Source organism: Zophobas morio, unplaced genomic scaffold (genome assembly GCF_036711695.1).
Source record: "Zophobas morio isolate AGI-343-1 ecotype UQ-CSIRO unplaced genomic scaffold, CSIRO_AGI_Zmor_V1 ptg000131l, whole genome shotgun sequence".
NCBI lineage: Eukaryota > Metazoa > Arthropoda > Insecta > Coleoptera > Tenebrionidae > Zophobas > Zophobas morio.
The window spans coordinates 341,361-358,677 of NW_026972236.1; the positions used below are offsets into that span (position 1 = coordinate 341,361).

At 21.5% G+C, this 17,317-nt stretch overlaps 1 protein-coding gene and 1 long non-coding RNA gene across 2 annotated transcripts; one reads left to right on the forward strand and one right to left on the reverse strand.

The window, feature by feature from the left end:
- Nucleotides 1-8,399: 8,399 nt before the first annotated feature.
- On the reverse strand, nt 8,400-14,679 carry LOC135145153 (rRNA N6-adenosine-methyltransferase ZCCHC4-like). The gene is made up of 11 exons (XM_064077251.1): nt 14,610-14,679; nt 14,450-14,560; nt 14,177-14,377; nt 13,835-14,120; nt 13,415-13,496; nt 13,252-13,353; nt 12,431-12,508; nt 11,145-11,281; nt 10,281-10,354; nt 9,214-9,372; nt 8,400-8,458 (listed from the first exon to the last, which is right to left on the reverse strand). The coding sequence occupies exons 1-11, from the start codon at nt 14,677-14,679 to the stop codon at nt 8,433-8,435; spliced, it is 1,326 nt and encodes a 441-aa protein (XP_063933321.1). The 3' UTR covers nt 8,400-8,432.
- Nucleotides 14,680-15,014: 335 nt separating this feature from the next.
- LOC135145143 (uncharacterized) lies at nt 15,015-16,250 on the forward strand. Its single transcript, XR_010283345.1, has 6 exons — nt 15,015-15,085; nt 15,137-15,240; nt 15,297-15,399; nt 15,611-15,711; nt 16,042-16,130; nt 16,187-16,250. It is a non-coding gene; the product is annotated as an uncharacterized LOC135145143 (long non-coding RNA).
- Nucleotides 16,251-17,317: the final 1,067 nt, after the last annotated feature.

The following is a 17,317-nucleotide window of genomic DNA, read 5'->3' on the forward strand; positions in this document are numbered from 1 at the left end:
AGTTTTTGGTAATTTTAAATAGTTTTATTACTTTTTTTTTAATTTTTTAATTCTAATAGCTCACTTTTTTTTTTTATAATTTTCCTTATACTTTTTTTAGAGCAGCGCAAGCATTTCCGGCTGCTTTTGTAGAAAAACTTTTTGATCCACTTTTTAAAAACTCTTTTGGTTGTTTTATAAAATAAAAAAAAATTTTAAATTATAATTAATTTTTTTTAATACATAGAAATGTATAAATGTGAATTTTTTAAAAAGTTGTTGAAGATTTACAACGACGTTTTCTTTGGAAACAGAATTTTATGGTCGGTTTTCTTTATTTTATAAATTAGTTTTAAATTTTAATTAATTTTGCTAAATTTTATATAAATTTTTTTTTTAAATATTTTCACGAGTTACGTTACTTTTTTCATAAAAGAAATTTAATGATTATATTTTACTTTGTGCTCGTTAATTTTCTTTTTTCTATTTTTAAAAAAGTTTTTAGCAAAACAAAATCATATTTAGTCACCTTCAGTTTTTAGCTTCAAACATTTGAAATTATTATTATAAATGAAGCAAATATTTTATATAAATTTTTATATTTAGATTGTTTTTTATATTGTATTAATTCTATTAAGATTGGAATTTTGCAGCAAACGATTTCTACTTGCCATATTCAAATTTTCAGAAAAAATAAAAAAACTTTAAAATTTCTAGCAAAATTTTTAAAAGCTTAATATTTTTGATTTTATTATTCGTCCCCTCTTTAAATTCTGACAAAAAAATAATGTTTATATAATTATTTTAGCTTATATTTGTATTCAATTCTACAATTAATTTCCTTTAGAATTTTAAAAATGTTTCAATTTTATTATTTGAATCTTCTGCTTCAATATTTTATTAATCTCTCAGTTCTCAGAAAATTTACAATTTTTAAATTTTAAATTTTATTTCTATAGCGCTGCACTGAAAGCAACAGTTGGTGTGCGCATGTGGTCGGTCACGGAGATGGACTTTTTTGGCTTCTGTTTTGAGCACGTGGAACGGCTGTCACGTGACTGCATTCAACTGTTTGTTTTGCAAGCTGAAAAGTTTTTCCTCATTCATATTAATTTAACTTGGAACTTTTATAAAAAAGTCTAACTATAATTTTTGCTTTTTTGAAATTTCTTAAATTTAATTTTTCCCAATTATTTTAAGTGGATGCTAGTAATTTTTTTTTTTTAAATTTAAAAAATTATATAAGTTTATCTAATTTTGCTTTTGGATTGAGGAAAAAATCTTTTTTTTACTTTTTATTTGGATTATTTCTTCGACTTACTAATATGATTGACTATAATATTACTTTACTTAAAAAAAAATACTCAAAACTTTGTGGTCATCTATAATACTATTTGTAAAAATATTAATATAAAGGATAACTATAAATTTCTTAATAATTTTAATTTCGAAGTTAAAAAAATTTTATTAATAGTTTAACTAAGATATACATTTAAAAAAAGTTAATTAAGTACATTTTAAAAGAATTTATATATAAAATTTGCTTAAAAATTACTTAAAACTCTACTCTTCAATTATTATACCTCGCAGTTTATATTATTGTTTCCATCCATCTTAAAAGTCCTTTTAAAGTTTACTGCATTTTTTTATTTTTTTTTGAAAAAAATTTAGTATAACTTTTTCTTGACTTTACCAAAAATTATATTATTTTTTATAAACAATAAATTCACTGCGGAAAGGTTATGGGCTTTTTTTATATTAAATTAAAAATTAACTATAACGTTGCTTAAAATTTGCTTTATATATATATATATTACATATAGAAATTAATTTTGAAACATTTTTTCGTTATATTTTTCATTTATTTAAAAATTAGTATTTGCAAATTTAATTAAAATTTATTTGTTCTTTTTCGTTTCATATTAAATTTTGATTCATAAATAAAATTTTTTTAAAGCATTTTAATAAAATTTCAAATACAAAAACGATGTGGAGGAATTTAATATTTACTTTATCGTTAAATTTATCACTTTATTAACCTAAAGTTTCTATATACAAGAAAACTATTTTGTGGTTATTTTTTTAAAAAATTATTTTTGATGTTGGTTAAAAATTTAACAATTTTATTAAATTTTATTATAAATTAAAATTTTTATTAACGCTTTTATTCTAAATTTTAATTTTTAAGATCAATTATTTTTTTGTTTATAGAAAAGTAAAATTTTTTTTTTTAATTAATTTATTAATTTTCTGAATGTTGCATCAAAAGTTACACACTTTTACTAAATTTTTTAATATAACCAATTTTTTTTTAGTTTATAGAAAAATTAAATACTAATGTTGTTTAAAAAGTCTAACAGTTTTAATAAATTTTCTTTGTAAAGTAAAATATTTCTTTAAGATAAATTTTAATCATAATTTAAATTTTAAGATCATTTATTTTTTTGTCTTTGTTACAAGAACAATTTTATATGTGAACTTTTTTATATAAATTTTTATTTTAATTATTAATTTCTAGATTTGATTAAAAGTTGAACCCTTTTTATAATTTTTCTTTGTATTATAAATTTTATATTTCTATAAATATAATTTTGTAAACAATTAAAAATTAAGATCAATTTTTTTAACGTTTTTAGATAAGAAAAACAAATTTTGTGTTTTTACTTTAAAACTTCTTAATTTATTTATTATAGAGTTTTTAAATTTTTTTTCATTTTAAATTAAATTTTATTTTTATAAAATAATTTTTTTGACTTAAAATTAAAATTAACGTGAATTATATTAATTATTAAGTAAACAACAAAACAACTCATAACAAAAAGACTTAAATTAAAAAGTTGATTTTTTTTATTAACTTCTAAGAAAGTCGTTTTATGGTAAATTTATAATAATAGAAATCTATAAATTCCTCTTTAATAATTTATAAACTGATTGTAATTAAATATAATAGTTAAATTCAGCTTTTAGTTTTATTTTTAAATTTAATAATAAAATTCGCTTTGAATTTGAAAGCATCTTGTAAACCTTTTTTTTTAATAATTTTTAACTTTTTTAAGGTTTATTAATAATTTTTAGACATTTTAGAGGTTTTTTATAGATTTTACTTAATAATTAAATTTAAATTGTATATTTGAATTTATTATTTTAAATAATAAAAATAGTAAAAATATAAATTCAGTCTTAACTTTTTATCGATTTAAGATTTTCTAAAAGTTTGTTATACTATTTTACTTCCTTAAATTTAAAGTTAAATGTAAATATTATAGTATTAATTTTATTAATTCATTAATTAATGATAAAATTTCGAATTGAATATAAAATCTTTTATAAATAAAGTTTTTTTTTTAATTTAATTATTATTTTCTTAATAAGAAATCTAATTTTTATGGTAACACTATTTATTTTTCTTAAGCTTATCAACGGCTCTTGCGGATTCCGTTCCTTTTTGTTCCCTGTTGATCATCTTTTTAAAAAGAAGAGAAAATTTTGTTAAATTTTATTGTTAATTAGTTTTTTTTGATTTTTATTTTCCTTTATTCAGATTTCTACTTTTAAATTTGAATTACGGACAATTCTTGAAAGAAATTTAACTTTTCTCAAAGTAAAAGCGCTAGCATTGTTGCTCTACTTATAAAATTAAGTCTTCGCTTAACATTTTTAAAATTTAAAAAAAATTATTAAATTATTAAATTATTAAATATTTAAATATTTTTACTATAAATAAACTATATTATTAATTTTTTCTTTTACGATTAATTATTTAATTTATTATATTTTCTATTTCTTCTTTATTTCATTAATTTATTATTATTCTTCTTCTTAATATGAATTCTTAATTTTAATAATTTATTTAATTTATAAATTTAAAATTTTTTTTTAAATTTAAAAACTAGAAATATTTTTTGTTTTCATTATTTAATAAAATTCGTGGTCTTTGAATTTGGATTCTCTCAAATGTAGTTGATTGTCTTTCACCTGCTTTTTAATAAAAATTTCAAGTGTGTGTTACTTGTAACTTTACTTTGCACTGTTGCAAAAATGTGAGACACACGTAGGAACAAAACACGTGCTTCAGGCCACATGATTTGAAAACAAATTGCTGGAGATTATTATTGCTTTTTAATTTTCATAGTTAACTTTCTTTCTATATTTTTTAAAATATAAATAAATTTTTTCTTTTGATAATTGTATTTACTTTTAAATACAATAAATTCAGCAGTCTATAAATTTTCGAAAGGATATTTACATCTGACAAGTTAAGTGTAGCAAGGTTTTTTTTCCCACTTAAACTTTAGTTTGTTTTGTACGAATGACTTTTTGACAGAAGTGCTATAGTTAGAAAGGGTAATAGTCATGGTTTAAAGGGTTATAGTCTTGATTTAGCGTTAGTTTATTAGTTAAATTTACATTTAGTAGTGCATTGGGATCCATTTTCACTCCATTGATTAAATTTATTCTTTGTTGTGTAAAGGAAACTTAATGGTACAAAGAAATAAATAATATTTAAATCTATATTAAACAAATAATTTCTATTTACGCTATTAAAGTTTTTTATAAGAACTACTTAAAAACCATAATAAATCTTTAAAACTTTCTTTAGTAAATTTCCTAATATTTTATTAAAAGAAAAAGGATTTTGTAGTTAAGCTTATCATTTCCTAGATTTTTATATTTTTTATGACTCCATAAATAAATTTTTCTACCTTTTTCAAAACTCGTTGCTAACAAAAAAAAACTCTTAAGTAAGAAGTTATAAAATCCTACGCCAAATCAAAAATGCCCAGTATTTTAAATTTATACTGAAGTAATTTAACTATTATTATGACGAACAAACCTTTAATTACTTTATATCCAAAACTACTAACTTTATAAACGACGGTCTAGCAGAGAACTTTAGTATTAATAAATGGGCTATAAAAAAAGGTGTAAAATTCTTATTGCTCAGAATAAGTGACGAACAATTCTTTATAAAAAATTTATTGTAACTATAATAAAATTTATAGTTGACTGCCAAGTAGAAAACTTTTTTAAAGATAAATTGAAGTGGACTATAAATTTAAGCTTAAAAAAGTGAGTTTAAATAAAGTTCACCTTGTATAGAAAAAGTTACTAGTATTAAGAATATATGTTTGGAGTAGCAGAGGTCATTTTAGCTTATCTATTGTTAATTGAGCAGATTTTATTATTAATAAAAATATTTATAACTCCATATACATTATTTACGATACCCATTATATATAATATTGTAACAACCTAAAGTCTAATTCTATACTCTTTTTTTTGTTATTATTTATTAACTACGAATTTAGAGTGACCTTTATTTTGTTTCTTATGTCCGTCCTCCTTTTAATTTCGCAAGTAGGTTAAACTAATAAATAATGCTCGGGGGTAAAAAACCGTCTCTTATTTGGGACGCTGGGTACTTGCAGGTATCGTGGAACTGGTGGCGATATGTAACTGTATTTAGGCGTCTTAGCTGGCACTGGGTATACGTACTGTATGAATAGTGTTATTAGCTAGTAGGTACTATAAGATGACCGCGGTGAGCTTTTTCATAAAAGTTTTTGTAGTGTAAAAAAACTTTGACTCGTTTTAAAGTATTTAGATCCTTTATAATTTTATTTCTATGAATTCTAAACGTTATAGAAGAACCTTTACGACTCTATTAGCAACAAGATTAAAAAAAGGGTCAACCTTACTTGAAAATAAGCAATACTGGAAGCATGGAAGTCTTGTTCATAATAAAAAAACTCTTCTCAAAATCTTTACGTTAAAAAATTATTTTTAGGAAATAATATTTTTTAAGGATTATATAGTTTTAGCAGCAGCTACAACTTTTTTATAATAAAATATTATTTCCAGCGAAAATACGCATTTTTGCAATGACGGGGTCTTCGCGCGACAATCTAAGGTTTTAACAATTTCCACCGAACTGCACTGCCCAGAGGCCTCTCCCAGCCGTTTAAGTTCTTGTTAAAGGAAAACACCACGATAGGCTTCTTTAAAAAATTTTCTGAGTTACTATTACCTTTAAAGCATTATTCCTACAACAAAAGCTTTTTTTTAAAAAAGGCAGTGAGCTGGGGTTTTAATAAAATTATTTTCTTTAAATACCAAAAAAGTTGGTTCCTACAAAACTTGAAGTAATAAAAAAAAATTGTACTCAGAAAAACCGTTTAACTTTTTTTTTATATTCGAAATTACCGCTTAAAAAAATTTGCATTACACAACAGGATAAATATTTTTTTTTTTTAAAAAATGGGCAATTTCGACTTGGAAATTCTTAAAGCTCGTATAAAAGAATTTAATTTAAAAACAGCGATTGAAAAAATGCCTTGTTTTAGAGATTCTCTTTTAACTGGGATTGTAGGTAAAGAGATTACCTTTCACTTTCTAAAAATAAATAGATCTCTTAAATTTTTTTAAATTACAACACAGCCGGGGCCGGAGTAGGATTTAGCCTTTTCTTACTTAAACAAAATATCCGCTTAGCTTGCAATAGCGCCGTTTATACTTTTTCCTTGGCTTCCCTAGTTGCTTGGTGCGTTTTTATAATATTCTAAATTAAAAAAAAAATTACTTTATACAAATACGCGCAGGCACTTTTGCAGGCAGGAGTATCTAATGGAAAAGATGAAATATGAAGCTTTGCATAAGGAAATTGAGCGCACGTACGAAGACAAAAAAAGGAACTAATTAATCATTTATCAAACTACGCCCAATCGAAATTGCATGAGAGAATTTTATAAAGTTTCACAGATTTACTTTTAACCAAAATATTCAAAAATGTATCTAAAAAAAAAAGTAAGCAACTATATTTTTAAAAAAAATTTTATATTAAAAAAAAGATTTGACAAAATCCTTTCATATGCAAGTATTCCTTTTGTTCCATAGAACAGAACTTTATTAAAAAAAAAATTTTGCCATTTTTGTAGAAAACACAGAGTTTATCTTGGTTTGCTAGAAAAAAACCGGTGATGCCAGGGAAAAAATACAATTGTTCGGTAGTAGAAATCTTTCTTAATTAGATTTGCTTTCTACAATTAATAGAAATTTAAAGTTTACTTTTAAAATATTAAAGATAACAAGAATTTCGTACCAATACTCATATTAATCGCGCTATTCCTTAATACGAATAAGTGAATGCAAGAAAGTCCCAAATGAACCAAACGTGCTACAAATTTTAAAAATTTCTCATTTTTTAGTTAAAATATTGCTCTAAAAGAGAAAAAAGGTCCTTTATTTAAAAATTATAATAATCGAATTCAATCTCTAAATAATTTGTACATAAATTTGAAGCTGCAATCAAATCTTAACTTAACAGCGGCAGTAATAATACTGTTTCCGAAAAGAAATTTATATAATTAGGTATCTTTAAAATCAGTCATAAAAAAAAAGTAATAAAAAAAAAGCTTTTATTAAATACGTATAAAATAAAGTTTTAAAAATTTAATCCAAAATTCAAATTTGACTACTTCCTGCTGAAATTCTTAATGCAAACTTCAACTTTTCCTTGAATTCTATTTAAAAAACTATTACTAAAAAATTTAAATGTTTTTTTAATTAATATCCACCAAAAAAAACAATAAACTTGGAAAAAATTAAACGAAATAAATAATTATTTAGAATTAAAATCTAAAAAAAATAAAAAAAATATTTGTAAAGTAAAAAACTAATTAAAAATTGCAAATTCACCAGAAAAAAATTAAAAAAAAAAAGGATTAAAAAATGAGTGGAACATAAAAAATATGTAAATTAATTTACTCATCTACACAAAAATTTAAATTTACTTTATGGTTTTACTTCTTCTTTAAAGAACTTTTCAAGTTTACTGATTATTGATAATTTTTTTTTAAAAAAGAATAAACTTTTTCTTGGCAATAACAAAAAATAAAATTATTTTTTGAAAATTTCAGTATAGCTAATAAATTCACTGCGAAAAGAAGTTTGGAAACTTTGAAATTAAATTTTAAACAAAACATTTAAAAAAATAATAATTATAAGGTTATAATAAAATATAAATTCTAAATTAAAATTTAAAAATATGTATTAGGCTTACAAATAAAAATACTTATAAAAGAGGCAAAAAATAATTAATTCTAGAATTAAAAATTTTTTAAGAAAATTGTACAATAAAAAAAAATTTGAAAATTTAATTATAGCAAAATAGCAACGAAATTGACGTATTTTGTTATATAATAAAACTTATGAGAAAATTTTGAAATTTAAATTGAAATATATAAATTTTAAAGAAATCGCTACAAAAAATTAAAAATTGAGTATAAATTTTTTAAGAGCAGAACAAATAAAAATCTTAAATTAATTTCGTCATTAAAAAAAATTAGAATAAATTATAAAAAGTTAATAAAACTGAATTATAAAATTTAAAAAAAAAACTTTTGAAGGGCAGTATTTACGGGTGTGGCCTTCTTCACCGCAAACAACACAAAATTTTACGTTTTCCTGAAAAGTTCTAAATCTAGAAGTTTTTATAAGGAAAAAAGAATTGATAAAAATATAAAAATACAATATTAAAAAAGAAAAATCAAGGAATTAAAAAAGATTAACTCGAGTTAACAAAATTAATATAATTCATAATAAATTAAATAAAAGTTTAAATTAGTAAAAACTTTGCAAAAATAAGAATAAAAGCAGAATTAAAAATATAAGATAAATTGAGTTAATAAATTAGATGAACTCGATTATATTAATTTTATTAATTTAATTCAATATAAAAAAGTTAAAATATATAAAAACTTCCAAAAAATATGTTAAAAATTAAACCAAGAAATTAACGAAATTTATAACTTTATATAAAAGTTAAAATATATCTTCATACAAATTAAAATAAATGTGTGTATATATAAATTTATAAATTAAAATGAATTGTAAATTATTAAATTAAATTATTTAGAAAAAACTTTAAAAAGTTGAAAAAAAAAAATGGCATTGTTTACTTAAACTTTTCATATATTAAAAAATATTATAAATTAATGAGTAAATAATAAATAATAAATAAAAAAGGGAATAGTAAAATAAATAAAAATATAATTTTATTTAAATTTGCACTAAATTTTTTTAAAAAAATAATCATGCTGCTCTCAAAATTTTATAAGTTCTCTTCAAAAAGTTTCATATTTTCTCTTTTTATCAAATAATAATAATAAGTCAACGAGAAAATGAATATATAGAAAAACTTTTCGCAGGAATGAGGAGATGGGAGACATTTCTTACAGGCGACGCAGTGCATGTAGTGAGGTTTGACACACGTGTTGCATTCGCTGCAGTGAACATACCGCCTCCGCCCCGCAACGGAAGTGCACGTGTTGCAACGCCGGCAGTGCCAATTGTATTGGCTGACCCAAATCTCGCAATACCGACAGAATTGATAGCCTTAAAAAAATAGTTGTGGTAAAATAAAATCTATTTTTTATTAGTAAAAGAAAACTTGATAGAAACTAAAATAAAAATGTAATCCTTTCTTCGAAAATGAGATTTTATAAATAATCAATGCTCGTGCAAAATATTAGTTAATAAAAATTTTTATACAATCAGGGAGTCTATCAAAATTACTTATAAATATTAAAAAAAAAAAGAGCAAAAGCGTTATAAAAGTGCCTTAAAGATTGCTAACAAGAACCTGAATCAATAAAATAATTTGAGGATGACCTAAAGGTCTATAAATTAATTTATTTTTTAAAAAAATTAAAATAAAGTTTAGTTTAATTAATAAAAAAAATTCGAAAAAAAATTAGAAAAAATTAAACCGGCATACAAAAATTTATATAATTTAAAATTAAATGTAAAGCTTAATATTTAAAAAATTGCTTAATAAATTAAAAGAAAATCTATATATAACCAAAAAAAAGAAAAAGAATTATAAGCATTTATAAAACTTGAAAAAAACTAGAAAAATTGAAAAAAAAAATGCAAGATTACATATTAATTTTTTTAATAGAATTTTAAAATCAACTTAAAATTTCTTTAGACCGAATTCTTTATTATAAAAAGAAAAATAAATAAATAAACATTTATATAAAAGTAAATTTAATAAATAAAAAATTCACATCAAGCAAATACTAAATTTATAAATCTGAAAAACTTTAACTTAAAAAAAATATAAATTACCTTAATTAAAAAAATAAACTTGAAAATCTCTGAACAAAACAAAATTTGCTTAAAACAATTAAAAAATGTAATAAATCTAATAATTAAATAAACTGCGAAAAGATGAGAAATAAAAAAATAAAATGCAATGAATATTTCATCTAAAAATTTATAAATTTGCGAAAAATATAAACCATCAACGTCTGCTAAAGAAATCTGCTTCAAAGGAACGTTCGTAAATATTCTCACCAATGAAATATCTTCATTTCTAAAAATAATTATAAATAAAATTCAAGTTTAATTAAAAAATTCATAATATAAGTAATAGTTAATGCTATTTACTTGTAACAAATTAAATATATATAAAAAGTTAATAATAAAAAACCTTTGTAACTATCTAAATTACAACTTTCTTGTTACAAAAATTTAATAAATTATAATTTACTTAAAAAATATTAAATTCTATATTAAAAATAAATTAGAAATTTTTAATAAAAATTTGTTTAAAGAAAAAAAAATTAAAATAAAAAGTTAAAAAGATACTTTTCTATAACAAAAATTTCGTAAATTAAAATTTACTTAAACTAGAAGAAAATACATTCTACCTTCAAAAGAAATTAAAAACTTAAAAAAATTATATAAATCAAAAAGAAAAATATAAAAAAATATAATATATAAAAATTAAGTATAGAAAATCCAATGCATAAATGTTAAATTTTCTAGTAGTAATAAATATTTTTTAAATTAACTACTTTTCCATAATAACGAAACAGTTAAAAAAAATTAAATTACCAATTAAAATTAGTAAAATTAAAAAGGCTAAATTTATCTAATTGATAAAAAAATTTCAAAAAAATTAATATGAATAATAAAAATAAATGAAAATACAAATTATATTCAAGTACTTTACCATAATTAAATATTTCGAAAATAAAATTTTTAAATACAAAAAAAAAATATAAAAAATCTTTTTGCTGAAATATATTTTAAAAATAATATTTATTTATAAATTCTTTACGTATAAATTATTAAATTTATATATAAAGCAAATTTAAAACCTTCTTTTCTTAAACACGTGGTGGTTGTCGTAGTTGACGCGGTAGTGAAGCGGCTTCAGTGAGGGCTCGCATGTTTGCAATAACGATGTTAAAAAAATAGGGAAGATCCAAAAGATTTTAATAAATTTCGAAGATGCCTTTTCAGTAAATTATTAAAAGTTAATTATAAACCAGAATCAGAAAATATAATGAGCTAAACCTATAAAAAATCAATCAAATTCATTAAAATATAATAAAACCTGCATAAATTTCAAAATTATACAGTTATAAATTCATTAAGTTAGTAATTTCTTATAATAACTAAATATAAAATTTAATAAAAAAAAATTATAAAAAAATTAGATTTATTTTTAAAAAACTAAAAAAATCAAATTTATATACAAATAAAATAATAAATTAAATATAAAAATATAATTATCTGCAATAAAAATAAGTTCTTCACAAAAAATTCGTTAAAATTTAAAATTGAAATATAATAAAAAGACTACAGAAACAGCCTTTACAAGATTTTAGAATAAAATTAAATTGCTCGTGTAAATTTTCTATCTAGTCAAAAATTAGACATTAAAAAATTGCTAAAATAATCTAAAAATTAAAAATAATAAACGTATAAAATCTTTTCTTTACAAATTTTATATAAAATGAAATAATATTCAATTATGTAAACTATACAAAAATAAACGTTTAACAAAATTTTTTTTATTCGCTACTTTTGTATATATTATAATATAAAAAATGACAATACAGCTAGGAAGGTTATAAAAATAAAAGGTTAACAAATATTAGAATCAAAAAAATTTGAATAATTTAAATTAACTATTAAAAAAATAAAGAAAGAATTTTTTAAAAAATAAATATGAAAAATGAAAAACCCTAAAAAAAGATTTAATCACGTTTCATAGTAAATAAACTGGAAGAAAATTTATAAAAAATAAAATCAAAATCATTAAATTTATAATTTTTTTTAAAATAGTTACATTATATGGAAAGGCCAGTAAAATTTAATGTAAATAAAATAAATCTATAAAATTAAAAATAAAATAAAAATTAATTTGTAAAAGGTATAACAAAAAACTAAAACGTTTCATATAATAAATTATAACAAATATTTATTAAAAAAATTTAACATTATAAATATAAAAAACACCAATTAAAATTAAATAGTTAAATAAAAAAGTAATATTTAAATTTTAAATTAATTTAATTTAAATTAATTTAGGAAGTATAACAAAAAAATAAAAATTGTATTAAGAAACAATAATAATAATTAAATTAAAAATGTATACACTCTCCAGTAATTTGCGCAGCGCCGAAGAGACTAGTACAGGCAGAGCACCGAATGGAGGATCCACAATCACAGCATCCTGTTATAAACATATTAAGAATAATAATATAAAGTCTGCAACAGAATAGTAAAACTACATAACTTTCTTTAATTTAAATAAAATTAGTATTAAAAATAAATCCACAGATCAACGTTATTTATATTCAAATAATTAATAAATCAACAATCTGCAACAAAAAAATCGATGACTTTTAAAAGATATAAAATATATTAAAAAAATCAATTTTATGTTTAAAAATCGTTGAATAAATTAAGTCAATTAATAATATAAAATAAACAACAGTAAATTTTATTTTTAAAAAATTTAAAGCCATAAAGCACATTAAATAGTAGTAGTGCATATTTACTAAGTTAAATTAAAAATAATTTCAATCCTTTTATTCAAAAAGATTAATAAAAACTATAAAAGAAAAAATAAAAACTTTTTATACTATTTATATACTCAATTAAAAGATGAACAGCAATTAGAAAAAAACCCTTATCTATATAAAAATACAGAAACTTACTAAAAAAAAAGTTTAAAAAGAAATTATTTTAAACGGCAACCAAGTTACAGGTAGAAACTTAAAAAAAATATAAAGGACTAATAAAATTATTAAATCCAATCTTTTTTTAAAAAAATGCTAAAAAGTTAAATGTGAAACAAAAAAGTCGTGCATTAAATATTAAAAGTAAATTTTATTAATAGCAAACTAATTCCAAACAAACTTATACATTAAGAAAAATTTTTTCTTAAAAAAAAAGTCAAAAGTAAAAACTTACACAAACTTTTAAGTAACTTGTAAGCCGCTTTTTTTCATCACTATTAAACACGTGGCCATTGCACATATTGAAAAGACAAAATGTTGTCGGAAAAAAAACTTTCTGATGCAAAAAAAAAGGTAACGTCCATAAGAGGTACCAAATTAAGCTGATAAGAAAGTACATAGCGAGGATCCAGATCTAGCAAGAGGCTGTTCACTTCGCAGCTTGAAAGGACTTTTTCTCGCTGGATATACCCGTGAAGCCTTTTTTGTAATAAAATTTGGTTTATGATATTTAATTTTATAAATAAGGCTATAATGTAATTAATATAAGTATTATTACATTGCTATATATAAAATACGTATGTATAGGTATAAAAGAAAAAGTTTTAAAAATGATTTAATCAAAAAAATAAGTAATTAAAAATAAAAGAGATTTAAGAAGTTGAAAAATATTTAAAATTTAGAAAAAGTTTTTAAAGTTATATTTGTTATAATCATTTATAAATTTTATAGAACGTTAGAGAAAGTGATGTGTTTTTATTATTAAAACATACTACAGACAAACAAAAAAAACGGCAAGTAACTGTAATTATAAACACCTTGGAGTGCCAATGCAAAGAACATTATTAGATTGGGTTTGCTTAAGAATAGAGAGTAAAACGGAGCAGGTGGAAGCAGAAAAAAAAAACTGGGCATTGCCTTTATCTTGAGATAACGGCTTCAGCGCAAAGGAAGGCTGTAGTATAGTTTCCTTTGTTAGGTTCACAGTAGTATGTTGATCGGTGTGTTTTTGGTTGATAATAACTTCACTTGTAACTGCTTTATATTTATTATTATGGAAAGTTTCATATATGAGGAGGCGACAGTCTTCACAATATTTAACGTCTATAAAAAATATATTTGAGATTTTTAAAAAAGGAAAATTTAAAAATTCAAGAGACTTTTTCCAACACTACAAAGTCGCAAAGCAGATTTCAGCGATTCTTTATAATAAGTAGTTTTATATGGTAGTAAAAGATGATGCGAGGAAACGGAGCGTTGAGGGTGTTTGTTGAGATCTTCTTCTTTGCAATAAAAAGAACAGAGTTTTCTATCTCGATATGCAGAACAGGCGTAAAATCTTTTAGATTCATAGTGTGAACCTTAAAGTTTTAAAATAAAATTTGAATTGATTTAAAAAACATTTAATAAAAGTCGTGCTAAAGGTGGCTTACCAGAATTATCTCCAGAACTTTTATTACAAAAATAAAATCTTTCAAACAAGGTAGTTGGCCCGTGAAGACAAAAAGGAGCTTCCTTCACATCGTTTAAAATAACTTCAATCCCTTTTTAAAAGCTCAAAAAGATTTGTTTTTATTATAATACACAACAAACTTGCAAAAAGAGTGAAGGCAAGGGGGATGGAGATAAAAATAAATTGATTAATAATTAGTGACACATACATTATTAAATTTTAAACTATAGAAAATATAGATATTATTATTTTTGACAAACCTAGCCGCTTAGAATATGCATTAGTTGGTAATTTTTTTTTCCTTTTAAACATAATCACAAAAATTAAAAAACAAAAATTTATTGAAAGTAGGCATGAAGCCCTTTAGTTGTGGTCACGCAGTGAATTTGTTGTCTTCTGCGACATTTCTTTTTTTATTTATTTATGAAACGACCTTCTATTTTGCTTTTATCTAACCACCTTTTAGTAAGAATTTTTAATATATATTCCATTATATACTTGGAGGAAAATAGTTAAATTTTTATTGAGTTTTTAGGAAATATCTCTCCAAGAAGTTTATCCTACCGGAGCAACTCTACTGTTGCCCAAGAAAATATTGTACCTTTTTGGAAAAAATGTAATTTCAAATTTATAAATCAATTTTTTTTTTATTAGTTTTCTAATTGAGGTGTCCCTCATCCCCAAAATGTGTTTATTGCTAAAACGCTTCTTGATTTATTAAGAGGCAACAAATTGAAAATATTTGTTCATCATAATAATCTTACAGTTAGGGTAATTTTTTTAAAATATATTTCTCCTTATTATTAATATAAACTTTTCATTCTAAGGAATGGATTGATTTAAGATTACTTTTAGCGAAAGAAGATGCAAAGATAAAAATCTTTCCTTGTAGACTCTCCTCAGTTGTTCTTTTGGAGAGCGAGTTTAAAGGTTAATTTGCAATACTTAAGAAAATTTATTTTTATTTGTTTTACATGTCTTTTTACTATTTATTTTTAGCGGGTTTAAAGTTTTGTACTATTTTATTGAAATTTAACTTTTTTTACCGTTTTAGTTGTAATTTACCTAATCTTTAAGCTAGTTTATAGATTTTTCATTTTAAAAGATGAATTTTTTGTTAAAAATTAATATTCTTCTTCAGCGTTGGTTCCCTTTTTTGCGTCGAGTACTGCAGTGCTAACGAGTAATAATCCTTCTAATCTACCTGGGATTTTTAATATTATTTCCAAACATCCAAAGCTGGTTTGATTTATTTCATTTAACGTAAATAGGAACTTTTACTAAATTGTTTGTAAATAAAATAAAGACTTTTACACCATTTTTTTAATAAAAGGATTATTCTGTCAATAAAAATATTGTTTTAAATCAATTTACTTTTTTTTAAGTTAAAATAAACTTGATAAAAAATTTTAATTTATAAAAAATAAAAAATAAAAGTTTAGTTTGTTTTAATTTTCATAAAATTTTAAATTTTGAAAGTAATATTGAAAAAATTTCTACTAAAAGTGTTACCAATTTTTTTAAAAAATTTTTTTTATCAAATTATAAAAATAATGCAGAGTTTTTTACTAGTTGTCTCTAGGAATGCAACTGGACGAAGTAATTTTTACTGTTACGCAGATGGTTGTTCTCGCTAAGCTTCCCCCCATTGAAATTTTGAGGTAATTTTATGTGTTAAATATTTTTTTTAGTTCTTAAATTTTATGGAATTTTTTAGGGCTCAATTAATTTCTACATTGGCAACACCTGTTAAGCGTACACTCTCACTATTATGCCATAATCAGCAAAAATTAGTTAATCTACTGAACTCGTTGACCTATAAGGACAATAAATAAATTAATAAAAACTATTGTATTTATGATATTCTAAAGAACACATTTTTTAAGGTATAAAAGTAGTCAATTACTTGTTTTAATGTTAATCATTATAATTTAATTTGGGATTGTAGCGCAGTCACGAATTGAACTTAAGTTAAAAATGTAAATAAGCTACATTTAGAAAATTATAAAAAGATTAAAATTGAGCTAATAAATTTATTTATAACTTATTAACAAGTGATTTTTGGGCATTCTCTCTCGCTTCTGAGGAGACTTTAAAGTTTTTTGGATCCATTTGTTAGAAAAATTTACATAAATATATTTGTAAAATAAATAAAAGTAAACATTTAGTTTGATAAGCAAATTTCAAAGTGAAGCTACCGCGTATTCAAACTAACGTTTTTATAATATTATATTTTTTATTTTTGCTTACAAGCGACTATTTACAAGTGTGACTTTAATCGTATTTTTAAAAATAATATATTTTATTTTTTAAAAAAATTTAAATAAATTTTAGTATTATAATTATTTTTATTTGTTACCTGAAAATCTAAATATTAATTACACAATATTTATATACTTAACTATAAAAAAAATATTCTGAAAGTAAATTAATAAATATATAGTATTTAGAAAATATTATGCATATATATATATAAATTTTAGTTTGTGCAATAGTTATTTTATTCATCAGCTTAAGTAGTTTTTAATATAAAAGAGAATTGCCCCTCAAGAAGCTTCAAGCTTTCCAAAAACTCAGTGACAGGCTCCTGCGAAAGTGCAATAAAAAAAACTTAAAAAATCCTATTTCCGTACTTTAGATACTAAGATTTAGTCACTTGAAGAAATTTGAAAAAAAAATTGATCAGTTCACAAAAGCTTGGAGCGCCAATAAAAAAAGTTCCCCTTCTTGTTTAGTAACTCTGGACACGTTAACAAATGTTATTTACTGCTTACTGGCATTATAACGTTTTTAGCCAAAGTTGAAAATAAAGACATGAGAGAACAGGCCAAAAGGTGATATCATGTTC

Bases quoted from the DNA above. Each gene is read 5' to 3' on its own strand.
- LOC135145153 (XM_064077251.1), bottom strand. From the start codon at position 14,679: ATGTATGTGTCACTAATTATTAATCAATTTATTTTTATCTCCATCCCC. The intron at 14,121-14,176 runs GTCTCTTGAATT...TATTTTTTATAG, and splicing joins ACTTTGTAGTGTTGGAAAAA to ACGTTAAATATTGTGAAGAC. The intron at 8,459-9,213 runs GTAAGAAATGTC...AAAAACTTCTAG, and splicing joins CTACATGCACTGCGTCGCCT to ATTTAGAACTTTTCAGGAAA.